At 42.8% G+C, this 18,505-nt stretch overlaps 1 protein-coding gene across 1 annotated transcript in view; it reads left to right on the top strand.

Annotated features, from left to right (window-relative positions):
* LOC102570572 (blood vessel epicardial substance) overlaps positions 1 to 18,505 on the top strand; it is a 98,538-nt gene that overhangs the window by 15,553 nt on the left and 64,480 nt on the right. The window contains exons 2-4 of the mRNA XM_019499906.2: positions 6,186 to 6,941; positions 8,452 to 8,560; positions 9,019 to 10,092. Of these exons, the coding sequence (XP_019355451.1) occupies positions 6,451 to 6,941; positions 8,452 to 8,560; positions 9,019 to 9,345 (927 nt within the window). The 5' untranslated portion in view covers positions 6,186 to 6,450 and the 3' untranslated portion in view covers positions 9,346 to 10,092. Of the gene's footprint in view, positions 1 to 6,185; positions 6,942 to 8,451; positions 8,561 to 9,018 lie in introns of the transcript that reaches the window.

Raw genomic sequence — 18,505 nt, 5'->3', positions numbered from 1 at the left:
TGTGGTCAAAGAAGCCAAAGCCCTGCTGGTGACACCATCTGCAGAGCCAGGCATTGATCTGTAGGATGCACCCACTCCTGCCCAGGCCACTTCCCTTGACCAGAAGGATTGAAAAGAATACCACCTTAGCCCCCATCCCCTTCACACTTGCACCCAGAGCCTTGTTGTTACTTTTGATCTGCTCGGGATCTCCCTGGCAGTATCATTAGTGCCCATATGGATGAGCAGTATGGGGTAGCAGTCAGAGGGGTGGATGAGTCTCTGTAATACCTCCGTGATATCTTGGATCCGGACTCTGGGCAAGCAGCTGACTTCCCAAGACCACAGGTCAGGTCGGCAGATGGATCCCCATTCCCACCCACAGAAGAGAGTCTCCAACTACCACCACCATCCCTTCTTCTTGGTGGCACTCATCTTGGTCCTTCCCACCATGGGGAGGCTTGGCCTATCCTCGTCCACCAATGGAACATGCTCCTTGCCCTCTGTTGCCAGGGCTCCATATCTATTTTCTAGACAAACTGGTGCAGGTAGAGATGGAGACTTCTACTTGTTGCCAGAGGTCACAAGCTTCCAGCTTCCACCTTCCTGGGAGTCCATGTCCTCTCCCTTCTCTAGCACTATCTCTGGCAGTTCTTCCTCCACAGTCCTGGAGGTCTCCTTCAGCACTGAATGGCCTCACCACCTCCTCCTCTCTTGCCTGTTCCCTGAGACACACCACCAGGAGGCACCGCTCACACCGCAGGCACTTCCTCACCTGGCTATCACTGGAAAGAACCTGCAAGCCATAGTCCCCACAGCACCAAGCCTGGACCTGGGTGGAAGCCTCCTTGGTGAGCAGTCCTGTCTACACAGAAACCTCATGGATACAAACAGAGGCAGTAGCATTGACTCTGGCATTGTGACATCCTTCAGCTATTTCTCTTGGTCTCTTACTGCCCTTCTTCAAAGCATGCCTTCCCTAGTGAACTCACTTGGAAGCTGGTCTGTTTACTTCTTTTGGCCCCAAAAGGTTCCTTTTTCCCTGCTTTCTCACACCAAACTGTAAGGCTTTTCCCTCAGAGGGGGAAGGGGGGGAGCAAAATGACCAGCAAAGTGTCTGCAAACTGCTTTCCCTGTTTGCTGCCCCTGTTCACTGACTCCCTGGTTGCTTAGGGAGTCTCCTTTTATACCCTGCTGGGCCTGCACTGGCTCGGTCCCCTTGTTCGGGCTTCTGCCAGGCACAGGCAGCAATCACTCAGCAATCAGCAGTCACTCAGCTAGCAACTCTCCCAGCTTCTCAGAGATCACACCCCAAACCCACACACATGGCTCAGCCAGCTAAAGGCACAGGCAGCCTTGGATCACTTACCTTCCCTGGGCAGGATCTGGTGCCTGGCTTCTCTTCCCCTTCCCCTTCCCCTTCTTCCTATTGCTCCCAGCAGACTGCCTGCAAACTGCTTTCCCTGTTTGCCGGCTCCAAGTTAACTTTAACTTAAGAGGCAGACAGGTAACAATTTTCACATGATCTGGTCCCTGGAAGTTCTCTTCAGCCATGATCAAAGAGAAGAGCATGGTTGCAAAGCACTTTGAAAAGGCTTGATCCCACAAAAATATGAACCCTAATTGCATGAGGGTTTAGATGAAGATATTTCAAAACGTAATGTCTTCAGTAACTTGTGTCTGTGCTGCCTCCCAGCTGTTTTCAGAATGGGAGTGGGGAAAGGAAACAGAGGGAATTCAGTCTGGGGTTTTTTCAGCTGGCACTTGAGAGTGCAGTTGGGGGAGGGGTGTGCACTTCAGTCCACCTGCCCCACCCTCCAGCACCAGTTGAGGAACTCCTAGAACAAACTTCCTCCACTCTTTCCCCACCCCCCCCCCCCCATTCTGAAAGCAGTGCTGGGTTTGGGAGGTAGGAGGGACAGTCACTAGTGAAGACAGGTTGCAGGATGACAGCCAGCAGCTGGACTCCTAACCCTTCCTCCTGTTTGGACCCAGCAGTGAACTTCTGTTTAGTCCAAGGGATCATTAACTCAGAATGCTTCCTGCAAAATGTTATGAGTTACAGCTGCTCTTCTGTCTGCACTCTTAGATGTCATTCTCCCTTCTTCCCCTCCCCAATCCCAGCATGCTTAATATTGTAAATTCTAGCCCTAGGCATCAGTCTCCCCATGTAAACACCACAGTTGATGTTTGTGAATTCCATAGTAGCATAACGAGGGAGGGGAAAGAGGTGGGGAAGAAGAGCAAAAATAGCAACTGTGGCAACAGGTGCAAGCCAAGCCTGCTGCCCCATGCACTACCACTGATCAGGCCACAAAACTACCCAGCTACACTTCTGGAATTCCACCGTCTGAAACTGGGTTGGGATGTTCGGCACCACTAACCCCAACCCCCTTTTTTGGATCTGGCCATAAATTCTGCTCTAGTACTTCTGATATCAGTAGAATTTTATTTTCAGTATTGATTTCAGTGGCTTTTGAAAAAGCATGTAGTGCCCCAAGGAATTTACTCACTTTGGTGTCAAATAATTTCAGTTTTTCTCTCAGATGCCCATTCCCCAGCTGTTTTTACTAAGGACCATGGTTTCCATTTCTAATTACATACTGATGAATTCTTGTTTTCTACTTCATATTGCCTCTAATCTTATTTTGAAAAACTGCATTCTGAGTGAGAGAGAGACATGCAGAGGAAAGCCAATATAGTTTCTTAAATTCAGGTGCTCTCTTGCAGTTTAGATATTGAGTAGCCTCTCCCAGGAATATGGAGATGTACAAAAAGAATTCTGAATGTGTTAAACAAAGTGAAGCATTTAACTTTCCTGGAGTAGAGTGTAGTGCAGGGGTGGGCAGTTATTTCGGTCAGAGGGCCACTTACTGAGTTTAGCAAGGCATCGAGGGCCACACGACAGGTAGCCAGGGGCAAATTAATATTAATTTTCTAAATTTTTTAGGGGCCCCACGGGCTGGATAGAATGGTCTGGCAGGCCACATCTGGCCCCTGGGCCGCATTTTGCCCACCTCTGGTGGTAGGGTATTACTACAGGCTTTTGCTGGGTTTTGAGAGAGTTTTTAAATTCCTTTTGAGATTTTTTTTTTTTTTTTCCAAGATGCTCTTGAAACTTGGTGTTAAAGTTCCTTGGGTCTTGTTTTGTACAAACCTTCACACGATCTACTAATATTTGAAAAGCAGTTATTGTAGGCCACTTCTGAAGAGAGGGGTGCAGATATGCATGTACTGAAAAAGGAACATCCTGAACTGTGTTTTAGGAGTCTTTAACTGATTTGGGACCATAACCTGAACTCCTAAAGTCAACAGAAGTGTCTTCATTGCCTACTAACTCTGTGCCCAGTCTAATTTGTGTAAAAAATGTTAGACTGTGTGAAGCACTACTTACCATCCTTGATAAAATAGTCATTAATAAAAGACTAGATCATGCTCTTCCAACACAGGGAAAATTTCCAGTATGTAGAGGCCATCTACATGTGTAATAGAAGGATGAAATTGATATTCTAGGCCTGGTGGCATGAAGTAGACAAGCCCTTAAGATGCTGAAATCATCAGCTGCCTCCATTCTTGTCTGAAAAGTTTGCTAGAAAGCTAAATTTAGGTGTCTATATGTACTCAGAAGCAATCCAGATCAGAAACCTTAGCACCTGGTTCTCTCTAATTGCTGCACTTTGCACAGAGCTTGGTGCTGCTATCAGTGTACCGCCCCCATAGGCACTCTGAATGCTTGAGGTGGCAGAGGAGTCCATTGTATGGGCCTGAGTCAAGACTGAGGTTAGGTGCCTAACGCTTCTTACTAGTTCTATGCCTTACTTCTGTGCCTAATGCTTCTTACTAGTTTGCTATGGATACTTCCAATTCAGCCCTCACATCTACTTGTACAATACAAAGGCTGGACCACATCCAAGCCACTTTTGTGAATGCCTCCCTTAGGTACTGTAACACCTAAAGAGTTCCTTTGCCTAAGGAGCGTGATCTAAATTAACAGTGCTTCGCACTTGGCAGCCTAAGGTACTGAGGGCTGAATTGGAAGCACTTTTTAATTGATAGTACATGATTAAAGCAACTTACAGTATCCATTCTCAACTGGACTTTAAGAATCAAATTTCTCTATTACGTTACAGTTATGAAATGTACCCTACTGGACATCCCAGGGAAAAGAAAGCACTCTAATATATTTCTGAAGACAAAAACTGTACAGAAAACTTCATATGTATATGTAAAATATAACTAGGGGAGACTACATGGTGAAGTGATATATACATAGTGGATAATATTAGTAATAGTTGCTGGGTACATCTACAGAAGACGCAATAATATGATATGAATTGGGATGCTTTGTGCTGAAGGCTCCACAGGGTCTTTGTTCTGATCTGCTGAGCCCATCATGGTTTGTCCTTGTCTGCCCAAGAGCCTGCTTCTCCCTCTGGATCTGTGACTGCTGAGGGCACCTATGTTCAGTTAAAACAATGTGACTGTCAAAGGAGAAAGCTCATGAAAGAAGGAGATCTATTTCACAGGAGCTGGGCCTATCCTGAGCCACCTCATCTTTTCATTTCAGCTGTTTATTTAGTACATTCTCTATCTCAATACTCTCTCATGCACATACAATGTCCCCACATCCACACATGCAAAACTAAACAACCCCCCAATATAAATTAATCAAGCTATTCCTTCTACAAACTAGGAAGGAGGGAAAGAGAGTGCTGTTCTTTAGAGGTGCACTGATATATCAGTCCATATTGTCCCCCCTGCCAGGAAGAGCCCAGTGCTGCCCCCAGCCCCAGCAGCAGTCTGCCCTTGCCCAGTTCACAGATCTGCCCCACCTGGCACAGATCTGCCACACTTCCTGGGGTGCATGCAGCAGTGGGAGCTGCCTCCCCACACTCCCCTCCCCTCCCCCCTGCCCCAGATGAGCTGCATCTCCATCCCATGCCCCACCCTGCCCTGGCTGGGCAGTGCCTGCCCCTGACCCAGTGCCAGCCCCACTCCTTCCCTCACCACAGGGGCCTTGGTCTGCCCCACCTTCCCCACCATCACCCAACAGACTTACCAGCCGGACACCACTCTCCAAGCTGGCAGGCTGCGTATCAGCAATCAGATCGGTATCAGATGATATGTCTTGTTAAAAATTGGCCATTGGTATTGACCCCAAAAAATCTGTCGGTGCACCCCTACTATTCTTTTATTTGTAAATGCTACAGCGTCTCTTCAGTGCTACAGCCCTTGGAGATGCAGGCACCTAGATGAATAGAACTCACTTGGGAGCAAGAATCTGATTTCACCCCCATGCAATAGAATATTTAAGTTAATAAAAAATGTTCGCTATTTCTTCATGTCTGAGTAATTTCTTTGTGTGTGAAACTTGTAGTATAAAATGTTGTCCCTTTAATTAATCTACTGCATTATTTTTTAAAAATGAATAAACTTGAATATAAAAAGTTGGTTTTGTACTAGCATATGATTAGCTAGGCCTTACATTTCTTTGTAATCTCATTACATTGAGTAATTCATTAAATTGATCTGATCTCATCTTTCATGCCAGTTCTTCAGTACCTCAAAAGGATTATTATTGAATGCCTGACAGCATATTGTTAAGAAATATGCTTTAAGAAAAAGTTCAGTTAGAAGCATCTTGCAGTTAAAGTGAGGCTTAATTAACCATAATAACTTTTATCTAGAAATTTGTTTCATTTCCGTACTGGCTAGGGTTTTTAAATGTAGATTTTTGGATGGACTTTCAAAGGCATGCTATAACTCGACCAAAAAGTATGCACTTAATGTTAGAGCAGTGATGCCCTGCCTTTCAGCCTTGCTGGCCAGATCCCAGGCCCCACACACAGGTTGGTTTGTGAACCTGATCCAGCCCTGTGCTGGGCCACATTATCTGGGTTGTGGGGCTTCCTGTAGGTCCAGAAATCTGACAGCAGGGAAACGGCAACTACCACTGCTGCTGTTCCTGCACTACCAAAGTTCCAGATGTATGGGGAGTCCCGCAGCCCAAATGATGCAGCTCCACAAGCCAGAGGTTGACTGCTGTGCTAAAGCAGGTCAGTGGCATATTTGAACTGCTTTCTACCAGAGGCTAGACAAGATGATTATAAACAATATTTAAGGGCCAGAAATGACCATCAAAGCTTATTTGGCTTCCTAGTGAAAATGATTGTATCACTAGTCCTCTGTTTTCTTCCCTGGGACAGATTAGATCCAGTTATGGATCCAACCAAAATCAGGAAGACACCTGAGCCAATGGGAAACATCATGGATTTCTGAGTGTTCCAACTTCCTAGATGCTGAAAGTCTTGATGTTGCCACCTTATTAGTAAAGAAGAGCTTGGTGTTATAGTGATCAGTTTAACAGTGGCTACAAGGATGGAAAAACAATGGACCCTTCTACCTATTTTTATATAAAGAAAGAATTGGGAGCTGGAGAAGACTTGAACTAATCAATTGATTAACCCAACCATGGGAGAAAATGCAAGTTTTTGGGAAAGCTTGATCTATGCACATCCTACTTGTGTGAACTGGAAGCCAGAGGCAGAAGGTTCTATCTACCATCTAGCTAGTATTCTGTTTGTTGTTGGCTTCATGGGTGGAAGTGGATTTTTTGGGCTACTATATGTCTACAGCTTACTTGGATTGGGTTTTCTCTGCGCTTCTGTCTGGGCTTGGCTGGATGTGTGTGCTGCTGATATATTCTCCTGGAACTTTATATTGTTTGTGATCTGCTTCATACAGTTTATTTATGTTACCTATCAAGTTCGGAGTGTTTCCTTTGAAAAAGAATTCCAGGAACTCTACAGTGCCCTTTTTCAGCCTCTGGGAATCTCCTTAAGAGTTTATAGGAAGATTGTCCTGTGTTGCAATTCAGAGGTGGTTACACTGGAGAAGGAGCATTGTTATGCCATGCAAGGCAAAACACCTATTGATAAACTCTCTTTGCTTATATCAGGCAGGTTTGTATCAATTTCCATCTTGAGGAATATTTTTGTCCTTCCTAATATTTTAAAATGACTGCATTTATTAAATATGAACAAGCAACATACAGCTATAATAGCTTAAATATGCTGACACCTAATGTTTCAATTTATCCTGGAACTGTCCAGCATAACAACACTGAGCCCAAAGACTAATAGCTTAAAGATCAAGATTGTCAATTTTTTTCAAACCATCATATTATACTTTATCCATCTTTTCTTGTAAAAGTTTTTCAGATAAGAGTGTGCAGTTGCATACATCAATGTGTGTACAATATAATATATATTACCCACCTCTTGTCCTGTTAATGCTTGAGGCCTTTTCCTACTTACCTATTCTATTAGTATAAACTGTGCTTTATGTATTAGGGTAAGTGATATCCCATGCATTCTGGCCAATGCTAAAATCATTTTTAATGTAGTATCACCATACTGTAGACCATCTGGCTGCCTCAAGGATGCATTGGAGTGGGAAGGACATAAGAAACAATCTCCCTTTTACAGCAGCTGAGCAAATCAGTCCTTGCCATGTAGCTATGCTGAAGGAAAGGTACCTATCCTTTCACACGGGAAGCTTAGGCTACACCCCTTCATGAGGTGCAACATGAGGTACTTCCTTCCCATATAGCCCTCTAAAAAGCTGTCCGTGTAAGGAAACAAAAAGGGAAATTTTCATAGTCTAAGGACATTTACAAAACTTTCGGTAACTTATTTAGAAGTCATATGTCTCCATGCTATTTCCTGTTCTCAAACTACAGCCCTTGTAGGGCTTCTGGTATGGCTACTCCTCACTTAACGTCATAGTTACATTCTTGAAAAGTGTGACTTTAAGCAAAACGATGTTAAGTGAAGCCAATTACATCACAGTAGTTACCTACTAGCAGGCGGTGGCCAAACAATGTTATAACCGAACATTGCGTGACTTTAAATGAGTATGTTCTCTAATAGATTAGTGATGTAATAATGAAACAGTGTTAACCAGGATGACATTAAGTGAGGAATACTTGTACAGCATGACATGAGCTATACATTTTACATGAATAGTGTTTGCCACAGTGCTTCCATTCCTGCCCCTGCCATGTCTCTGCCTCACCCTCTCTAAAATGGAGACCCATTAAACCCTGAAAGGGATTCTACAGCTCTAAAAGGAAGAAGGCAAATGGTGTTTCCTCTAAGCATACTAGCCACTTCAGGCCACTAGAGCATTTTATTCAGTATCTCCATAAGCCAGTTCCTATGGAATAAGGACTACAGGATTTGAACCGTTCTGGCTTGGGTTTGTGTGTGCATATTCATCCTGTGTGATCCTGTTAAGACAAACTTACTGAAACAAACCAAATAATTGAGTAATGAAACAAACCAGATAGATTATCTCAAATCCCTATATTGATGATACTCGCATCTGACTGCTGTTTAATATTACAACTAAGCCATTATTGCACTCTTTACTGCTGTAGATGCACTATTAACATCCACTATATTTTGGTAGGATCAGAGTGACAGTTGATGGAGAATTTCTGCATTACATTTTCCCCCTTCAATTTTTGGATTCTCCTGAATGGGATTCACTAAGACCCACAGAAGAAGGTATTTTCCAGGTAAAACTTCAGGGTGGGAGGGGAGGGTAGGATAGTGTTGGGGCTGTACTTCTAAACTGGTGCATTGTTAGTCATTAAGACCGTCTCTTTGTATTATATCTAGTATTTGAGTATGGTTGGGAGGAATGTCTTGTTCATGATCTGGTTGCATGTTCTGTTGGTATGTTCCTTTATTTAGTTTTATAGCATAACTGCAAAATCTTAGGGCACTCTTACACATGCTCCAATGCATCATGATTAGAACATGTCAGAGCAGACTCGATTAATGCTGGAGCATTCTAAATGGAATGTTCTAATCAACAAAGAAAGGCCTACTGGTGCTGGACTTCTGTGAATATCCAAAGGAAACTCCCAAGTGTTTCACTTAATTAAGGGCAATGGGACCAAGCCTTTACTGCAGTTTTATAGTTGAGATCATTGCCCCAGAATTTAGCTATTTTTAATCTTCTGTTTTACAGGTAACACTTACAGCAGAGACTGACTGTCAATATGTGGCCTGGAGGAGAAAGAAACTGTATTTACTCTTTGCTAAACATCGTTTCATCTCGCGTCTCTTTTCAGTTTTAATTGGGAGTGACATTGCTGATAAGCTATATGCCTTGAATGACAGAGTGCACATAGGAAAAGGATTTCGATATGACATCCGTTTACCAAACTTCTACCATGTCTCAGTAGCGGAAACATCCAGAGTGCAATCTACAGAGAAAATCCTGAGCAGCTCTTCAAGACAAAAGTTAAAGAATGTTACAAACTGTTATGGCCAAAAGAAAGAGATTTTTTCTTAATTATTCCCAAGAATAGAAAGGGAAGTGCAAGTTTATAAACTGAAAAAAATCAATCTGAACAATACCTAGCAAAGCCAAACTTGATTAAGAAGTGCCATTTACTCTAGTTGTAATAGCTTGGATGCCACCTCTCCCCTGTAGAGCCAGCTGGTTGGCTTGTACATCTCGACTTACCTGGGTGTTATAATTACTTTCTTTTAGTTGATTTTGTTAGTCTTATTACTTATAAGGGAAAAACGAATCATGATGGGATGATGCTTTATTGTAATTGTTCTGTCTGCTGTATATTTTAAAGACATTTTCACAGTGATCTTTTTCATATTTATTCAAACATACTTGCCATAAAAAATTATGGAATCACTTTTTATTTTTGTGGAAAGTAACAGGCAAGTCTTAATACATCTTGACTTGTTTATTATATTCATAATTACACTGTGAACCTTGTCTTATTTAACTCCAATTGACTTTTGTCCTTTATTCCTTTTTAAAACAGAATGTGAAATACACAGCGAGACCATCCCATAAATGGTTGATTTCTCTCAGGCTATACTAAAGAGACATTACATGAAAACAAACATGTAATTACTGACTTCAAAAGAGAAGAAGCAATCCTTGTAATTGCTGCCGAGTATATAGTAGAGAGAAGGCTGTGTAGTGCTTCTAATAGAATGTCATGCTGCAGTACCTAGTCTTCAAAGATGTAAGTGCCAATTGTAACATGTACAATAAATATTATAAATCGATTAACCACCGAACCATTGAACATCATGTTTTACAGTAATCTTTTTCATTCAGGTAGTTATAACAAGGCTAACAAGTAAATGTCTGGGGCTACCACCATAAAGCAGTAAACTATGGCATTTTTGCTTCTGAAGCACATTGGTTTAGTTTTCAAAAGTTACTTTTCTGTGCCCACAAAGTTGTTAATGTAAAATATACACTCTGCCTAAGTTTTGGGCTTTATTAATGCATACAGCTCCACAGACAAGATTTAGTTGAAAGAAGCTAGTTTTATACCTTTTCCAATACATTTTGACGTCATTGTGCCTTTTGGGAAGAGATGTATGAATGTCTTTCCTACCTAACCTTTTTGATGCATGTCTGTAATCAAAAAAGGAAGACTCGTTTCTTTTCTTTTTTCTTTATGAGGCAGGTTTACAGGTTGATAGATAATAAAGGTAGACTGCTTTTTCAATGTTTAGAACTTAAAAATTGCTCTAGGGTTTGGGAGGAAAAGCTCAGTCCCCCCAGACTGAGAATGACTGTCAGAGGCTCTGCAATTGGGAGTGGCAGGAGGCACGTGCGGAGCGGCCAGGGTGGGATGGCAGCAGGATACGTGTAGCTAGGCTGATCCATGCTCCCTGTCACCGGGGCTGGGCTGCATGAGTAGGGTGAACCCCCTCCACTCTCTGCGGTGAGGGAAGGAATGGGGCAGGGGTGAGTGGGGCCTTGGCTCACCTGAGGGGTGGGGGCAGGGGGTCAGAGCCCAGGTACGCAGGGGTGCTCCTACGCTGCATGCAGCCTGGTGGAGGCCTGGGGGCCCATGTACCCTCTGGATCTGTGCATGGGGCAGAGGTGGCTGCTGCTGCATGTTAGGCTTTGCGCTCTGAGCCCCGTGCACAGGTCAGGGGAACATGTGCCCCCTGGGCCTCTGCCGGGGTGCATGCAGTGGCAAGAGCCCCCCCCGTGCACCTGGATGAGCCTCCCAGGCTCTGACCCTCCTCCGGCCCGGCTGGGGTCCCACTCACCTGGTGGCAGGGGACATAGGTGGCAAAAGTGAGGGGCTATCGGGGCTAAGCCCCCCCACATGCAGGGTAGCAGTAGGGCCGCAAGGCGGCCTGGCTGCAGGCGTCTGGCAGCTGCAGCAGGGGTGGGTAGTGGCACGACTGCAGTGCTGAGGGAGGGGGGGCGGAGAGTGGAGTAGGGGCAGGCCCTGCACAGCCGGGGCAGGTGCGGGACAGAGCCATGAGCAGCTTGTGTATGGAGAGGGGCATGCAGACCTGGAAGGCATGGGGGGCACACGCCCTCAGACCTGCATGCGGGGCAGGGTGGCGTTAGGCTATTTCTAGCATGGCTGTATGGCTGCACGGCTCTCGGGCGGGGCTGGGAGGTGGTGAGGGTCCTACAGAGAATTTTTGGGTGCCTGTATCCCCACTGCCAGCACTGCTGCACGGTCAAAAAGCCATGCTAGGAAGAGCCTGGTGCTGCCTTGGCCCTAGCTGGCCCTGCCCTGCTCTGTGTGCAGATCCAGGGATATACGTGCCCCCCTCCCCACATAAGTCACTCATGGCTCTGTCCCACTGCTGCCTCGGCTGTGCAGCGCCTGCCCCTGCCCCACTCCCTCCCTCACTGCTGTGGGAGGGAGGCAGATCAAGGCCCCAGCAGTGAGGGAGGGAGCAGGGCACAGGCAGGAGCTGTGGGGGGTAGGGGACAAGTGGAGGCCTGGGGGTGAGGGAGGGAGTGGGGCATAGGCAGTAGCAGGGGGTGAGGCCTGGGGGGCATGCTCCTGCCTGTGCCTCGCTCTCTCCCTCACTGCTGGGGCCTCAATTTGCCCTCCCCCCCCACACACTTACCTGCTGGAGGAGGGGGGCACCCAAACAATTTTTTCTCCCTCTGCCTCGATCTGCCTCCCCCACCCCTGCCTTCTGCACAGACTGACCTGTGGGGTGGGGGTGGTGGCACAGGGTAGATCTTGGTTTGCTTTTTAATTCAAAAAGTGATCTCCTACCCATAAAGGTTGGAGACCACTGTACTATATAATTTTGGACATAATGGGATTTTAAAAAAGAACAGTTTTTAAATTGATTAGAAAAAAAAATTGCCGTGACCTTCACTCAATGCAAGGAAAAAGTACAGTACTGCATAAAACTAGGGTGTTTCAAGTTTAGATTTGTCCTTTTTTAATAGTGCAATAAGGCAAATATGTAGTAAACATGTCTTTGAGACAATGCGCAGAAGACATTCTACTGGGCATTAGTGTGGCAGGAAAAGTGCTCGCTGATGCACAGCAGATTTAGTCTAACATTCAGTAGCATCACAAAAAGAAAAAGCATTCATGTGCCCTAATGCGCTGTAGCATTAATTATGGCACATTAAGTTAGTACCTGTCATTATTTAATGTGCCAAAATTACGGTGCATTAATGAACATGTAGACTCGCCCATTTGATTACACATCCTAATGACCTAATCCTAAATCCATATTAATTAAAACTGCTGCATTATATACTCCCTCTTCTACATAACCTGTCTGTAGAATAAATGCTTTTATTTCTGCAAACATGTGGTATGCACTGCAGACACAGAACCACTTGTAGGATTTGACGCTGCATGGTGCCGAGTTATATCAATGGATTGGAGTAAGAGCATACATTGCTATGCAGCACTGCAGTTCAAATATTTTAACTTTTTCACTTGCATTCTGCCAATTCACCCATCTAAGGTAGCTGAACCTAATATCCTACTTTTCTAAAGACCTTTAAAAAAGAAATAAAAAACTTTAAACAAAAAATAGTTATTTCCAGAATATTTAAACCTGAAATCTAGGATAGACTAAAGCCAAGGATTTAATTTACCTCTCTAATCAGTTTTGAACTAATGCAAGGTTTTTACATTCACTATTTTATGAACACAGACTAGAAACAGCAATTGAAACCTGAGCTTCAGGGCTTTGTAATGTTGTACAGGTTTATTGCTCTTGGATATTGATACAAGAGATTGCTTTTACCTATTGATACTTTTAAGAGTAGGAGTGAAATCTTGGCCCTGCTGAAATCAGTGGCAAACCTATTTCTGTCAACAGAGACCATCATCATAGACTCATAAGATTATGTAATCTGCTCTCCTTTTATAACATAGGTCAAAAAAACTTGCCCATACATTTCTGAATCAATCCCATAATTTCTGCTTGAGCAATATCAAAATAGGAACTTGCTGACTTTATTTTAAAACATCAAATGATGTAGCATGATTCCTTAAATTGTTCTAATAGTTCATCACCTTTGGGCACCTTGTGACTTATTTTGAGACTGAATTTTAATTTGCCCCCAACCACCATGCCTTGTTCTGCTTCCTTCTCTGCTTGCTCTCTGCTAGAGTCATTTACCATCAGAAATATCTTCCCCATATAGGTACTTGTAGAATGATCAAGTCAACTCTTAACCTACTCTTGGATTAACTAGACTGAGCATCTTTAATCTCTTGTTATTAGACAAGTTTTGCAGCCTTCGTATCACTTTTTGAAAAATGTCCCATTTCTCATCTCTTTTTGGAAGTTTGAATACCAAAAGATGTTATCCATAAAACTCAGTTCTACACACAGGGGGATGTAAAATATGATGGCAAACCCACATATTCTTGCTATGATGGCATGTGACTTGCAAAGTATTTTTTGTGAAGATGTGCATCATTTACTTATGCCAAAATGGATAGGGTGAAATAATAAAACCTCTTACCCTGTCATACTGTCTGTATGCATGGTTGTAATGACAGAGAGGAAGAGTACAAACCTAATTCTAATCTAATTTACACCAGTGTCTTAACTGGAAATCAAACAATGCTAACCTAATTAACTATACTTGCTTACTAGGGCTGTGCGAAGCTTCAGGTGGTGATGCGATTTGGAGGAGATTCGGCCCAATTTGGTGGCCTAATCTCCAGATCCGAATTGAATCAGAGGACCATTAAAAAGGTCTGAATCGATTCAAAGCTCTCCAAATCAATTCAGAGAGCTTCAATGATTTGGGCGGTCCCTGCCTGCTGGAGCTGGTCTTGGAGCTGGTAAGTAGGGGGCGAGGGAGGTGGGCCTGGAGGAGGGGGGAGGGGACTATGGGGGTATCCCAGCCAGGTCCCAGCCCCACATCGCTGTCATGCCCACCCCAGCTCCTGGTGCATTTAAAAAAAAAAAGCCCCACTCACAGGGTGCTGCCAGGCAGGGGCAATCCTCACTGCCCAGCATTGCCCCACGCTGTGTGGGAGGCTCTACAAGAGCTCCTTGACCCCCCCCCCATGGCTGCCCCGCCCACCCCAGGTCCAGCTCTTTAAGAAAAAAAAAACAAACCCCAAAGCCCCAGACTCACCAGCTCCTGCAGTGGCTTTGGGGCTTCAGGGAGCTCGTGGAAGAGCCCCCCCATGTGGCGTGGGGCAGCAGGGATTGGCCCTCACCAGGCAGGAACCACTGAGTCTAGGGGTTTGGGATTTTGCTCTTTTTTTTTTTTTTGCTTTTTTTTTTTTTTTTTTTGTTACCCTTAAAGGGCCAGAGCCTTAAAGGGATGTGCCTGGGTGATTTGGAGATTTGGCAACAAATGAATCTCTGAATCAATTCAGGACAGTGATTCAAATCACTGAATTAAATCACTGTCCTCCAAATCCAAAGCGAATACTAGCCGCTTCGCACAGGTCTATTGCTTACACCAGTTTTAAGCCAACATGACCTCATCAGTGGAGTTAAGAAGCATTGTATGGCTAAGCTCCTACTACATAGATTCACTTTAAGTGGCAACTTAGTCTCTGAATAGTTCCACTCTACCTAGTGGAACTGCTCCTGAAATTGAGCCCAGTTATACATGAGTAAGAGTGGAAGAATCTGGTGCAATGTGACCATATACTTGTTTATTTGTGCATCATCCAATTGATTAATGCTTTAAGAATGTTTTAAACATGTCAGGCTGAAATTCCCCTTCTGACCCACAGTGGGATTCAAATTGCATGTGACTACACAAGCAAAATTAACTGCTTTGGGAGGAAGCAATATGGAGAGAAAAGGATGCTACCAGACAGCCATATATTAATTTGGCGCTTTGGCAACATTTTCTTAGGGAATTCAGCATTCTTGCTGTGAGGAAACACTGGTTGTGGAAGTTTGTTTTTGGTGCTACAGGCCCATGATAGAAAAATGCATGGTTGATCAAGCATGTAAAGAATCATGGGCTTTATTTTGCAATTTTAAGTCCCAACCAAATCAAATAATAAATGAATAAGTGGCAGAATCTTTCCCAACTTTCAACTTAACAGGACCCTGATGCAGATATAAGTGTGAACATCTAAGAGAATTTACCCTATGTAGTATTCTGCATTGTTCAATTTTTCTAATCAGTTTAGGAAAGGGAAGGGTTTACAATAGAGGACCCAGACAACCTCCTTCAAGACCTGTGTTCCAAATAATCATTTACTTTGGAACAAGCCATATACTTTAGCTCTATCTGTTCAAAGAAATATTGAGAACTGAGTACATTATGATATGTCATGTGCCTGACAGGCCTATTTGGAGGAAAAAAGGAAAAAGCAGAGGACAGTGTACCAGATGACCACAGATTCTTGGATAAACATGTATCCTGTGAAATTGTTCCCCTACAGTCATACAATCGTGTGTTGGTATCACCTGCCTAGAAAAAAAGAGTTTGATGATGGGACATTTATGTAAGTGACCCCATGTAATGCATACTATTATACATTTTCAATACATATGAAAAATTAAACTAGTGTTGTACCACTTTGGTAAACTAATCCTGCAAGCCATCTGTTGTTGACCCACTCACAGTTGCATACAGAAATGAAAAGAAATAAAAATAAACTGTGCACTGAAGTCAAGGAATGAAAACAGATTAAAAACTCTACTTCTTTTCTACTGATACACTAATTGAATTTTTTTTTTTTTAAATAGTAGCATATTGCAAAAATAATTTTTGGTATGAGGGAATGAGTACCATGTCAAACTTGACTCAGTAGGCTACTATTGAAAGGTATGTATTTAGGTTTTATTAATATACATAGTAATATAAGTAGTATACTTAATTCACAAGTCCTGAAGTATATATACTTTTTGACTCTGCTTGTATAATTCATACTAACTTTTCTTTTTCTAGAACATTGTTTCTGTCTGCAGTTTCTAGTTGATCCATCTATCTTTTATATGTGGCAAAAGCTGTAGAGTGTCTTACATGTACAGTACTGATTGCCATAAATAATCAGATTGTAAATCCAAATGTCTGTCATGACAGTGGAATTTTGTGATATTAATAATCCACCATGAAGGTGCTCAAGATGCCCGCCTCCTATACACAATCTTCTCTGTTATTTTAACTTCCAAAGTCTTTTTCTTTATTTTACATTGAGCCTCATCCTGACATGAATCAAAGGAGTTAATTGTGCTTAATGTTGTAAATGAATTGAAGGGTGTAGGTGGAGCTTTGTAGATAAAAAATGTGTAGGAGAAAAGCAGCACAAGCAAGTCATGTGAGATCCAGCTGTTCTCAGAGGCTCAATACCCAGTGTGACCACAGTGGGACTATTTGTACAAGTAAGGGTATTTTGCTCCAGGTCAAAATTAATATGCTACTAGAATTCACTTACAAAGCAGCACATAAACATAGTTATCAAGTAATGGGGAAATAAAATATTTCCCCTAAAAGCTTAGGGGAATAGAGGGAGGATATTCTGGTGGTTAGAGCACTATGTTGGGACACAACATCTATTCAATTTTCTACTCCCCTAGCAACTCAGCAGTAAAATGGGGATAGAGGTACTTTCCTCCCTCATAGTGGCTTTACAGAAACAAATGCAAGGAGTATGAGGCACTCACTCAAATATTGTAATGATGAAGTTGTATAAGTAGGCAATTGTGATAAAAGTTATTCATAGTCCCTATCTGAATGCATCCTTTGCTTTTGTCCAGGGACACTGGATAATTATTGAATTAAACTCTTTGGCCTCAGTTGACACGTCTATGAGGCCCGATTGTTTTTGGAGATCTTGACCTCTTTACCTCAGTTTGCCAGAGCTGAGTTGAAATAATATCACCACCAAGTTTCACAGTAGGCCTATGAAGATAAACATATGAATGTTTTTTGAACATTCAGCGACTGTGGTCAGAAAGCAGGGTAGATTTGTACTTTTATAGATACTCATGAAGAAATTCATTAGTTTGTATTCAGTATATGATTCACCAAATGAAGCTCCGGCCACACATTCACTGTTTGGGGTATAAATAAACACTCAATAGATGAATAGTAACTGCATATGGCAGAACTCCCATGGAAAAAAATATAGTATGGGACATAATCTAAGCCTATCATAATGCATATATGCAAAGGGGCTGAGTTAAGGTTGCACAGGTAACTGGCATTTTCTATCTTTGCTTAGATTTGAAACTTCAATGTTCTTATAACAGATTCTTTTTGTGCAGTCTCAGCCCCTCTTGTTGAAGCGAAGTCACCACACATAAAAGGAATTCAAGATTCATGGAGGCAAGGAAAGAGCAAAAGGGAAAATAACTCAGTAGTCTAGTGGTTAGTTCATTCACCTGGAGGGAGAGAGTCTTAGGTTTCACTGTCAGGATTCTTTCTGCATTTTACAGTCTGGATAAAACACAAATGTTGTCTGGGAGCAGGGACTAGAAACCAGGACTCCCTGATTGTGTTAACTACAAAGCTACAGAAAGAGGGAGCCCTAGCAGGCACCTGGTTATGGCACTAGGGTAAGCCTACACTCAGCCACTTAGAAAGATAGCAGCCCCACACTCAAGTCTGACCTATTTGGTCAGCAATAGACTCCAGTGCAATAAGTACCAGAGTTTATGTAGACATGCCCAATATATAATCAGTGGGTGCATCTACATGTGTATTAGGGTCAGATTTGAGACTCCTAATTTTTTTATCTGATTTTGATACATCTTACATTATATTTTACTAAGACACTTATTTTACTAAGGCCTTATTTTAGTTTCTAGACATGCAGGACTCTCCTGTGCCACGTTTTAGGCAGAACTGCCTGTGAATAATACATCATAGCTGTTACTTGTTTTTGCCAAGTCTACATTGTCTTGTCCTAACTCAATTACAGGTTTTCAGTACAGTGAGTGTGCACTTAGCATATAAACTCATATTTGAAACAGTTTGGGGATTCATTATAGAGGGTAAGTAGAACATTATGATATATATAGTTGCTATTACCAGATGTCAGATTTAGAATATAAAATGTGCTGTTATATGGTTTTGTTAACTAATGGCACTTTACATTTCACCATGGGCAATTTATGTTAGAACTGTATTGCAAATAGTGCTTTATAGCCTTAGATTAATATGGTATTAGGTATAAGAAGTGACAATGACATTCTTAAAATGTATGTAGGTACCTTAACATGCATTTCTAAGCACTTGTGTGCGT

The sequence above is a fragment of the Alligator mississippiensis genome, chromosome 1 (assembly GCF_030867095.1).
Source record: "Alligator mississippiensis isolate rAllMis1 chromosome 1, rAllMis1, whole genome shotgun sequence".
Classification (NCBI taxonomy): Eukaryota; Metazoa; Chordata; order Crocodylia; family Alligatoridae; genus Alligator; species Alligator mississippiensis.
The sequence above is the reverse complement of the archived record's forward strand: the minus strand, read 5'-3'. Positions and strand labels throughout refer to the sequence as shown.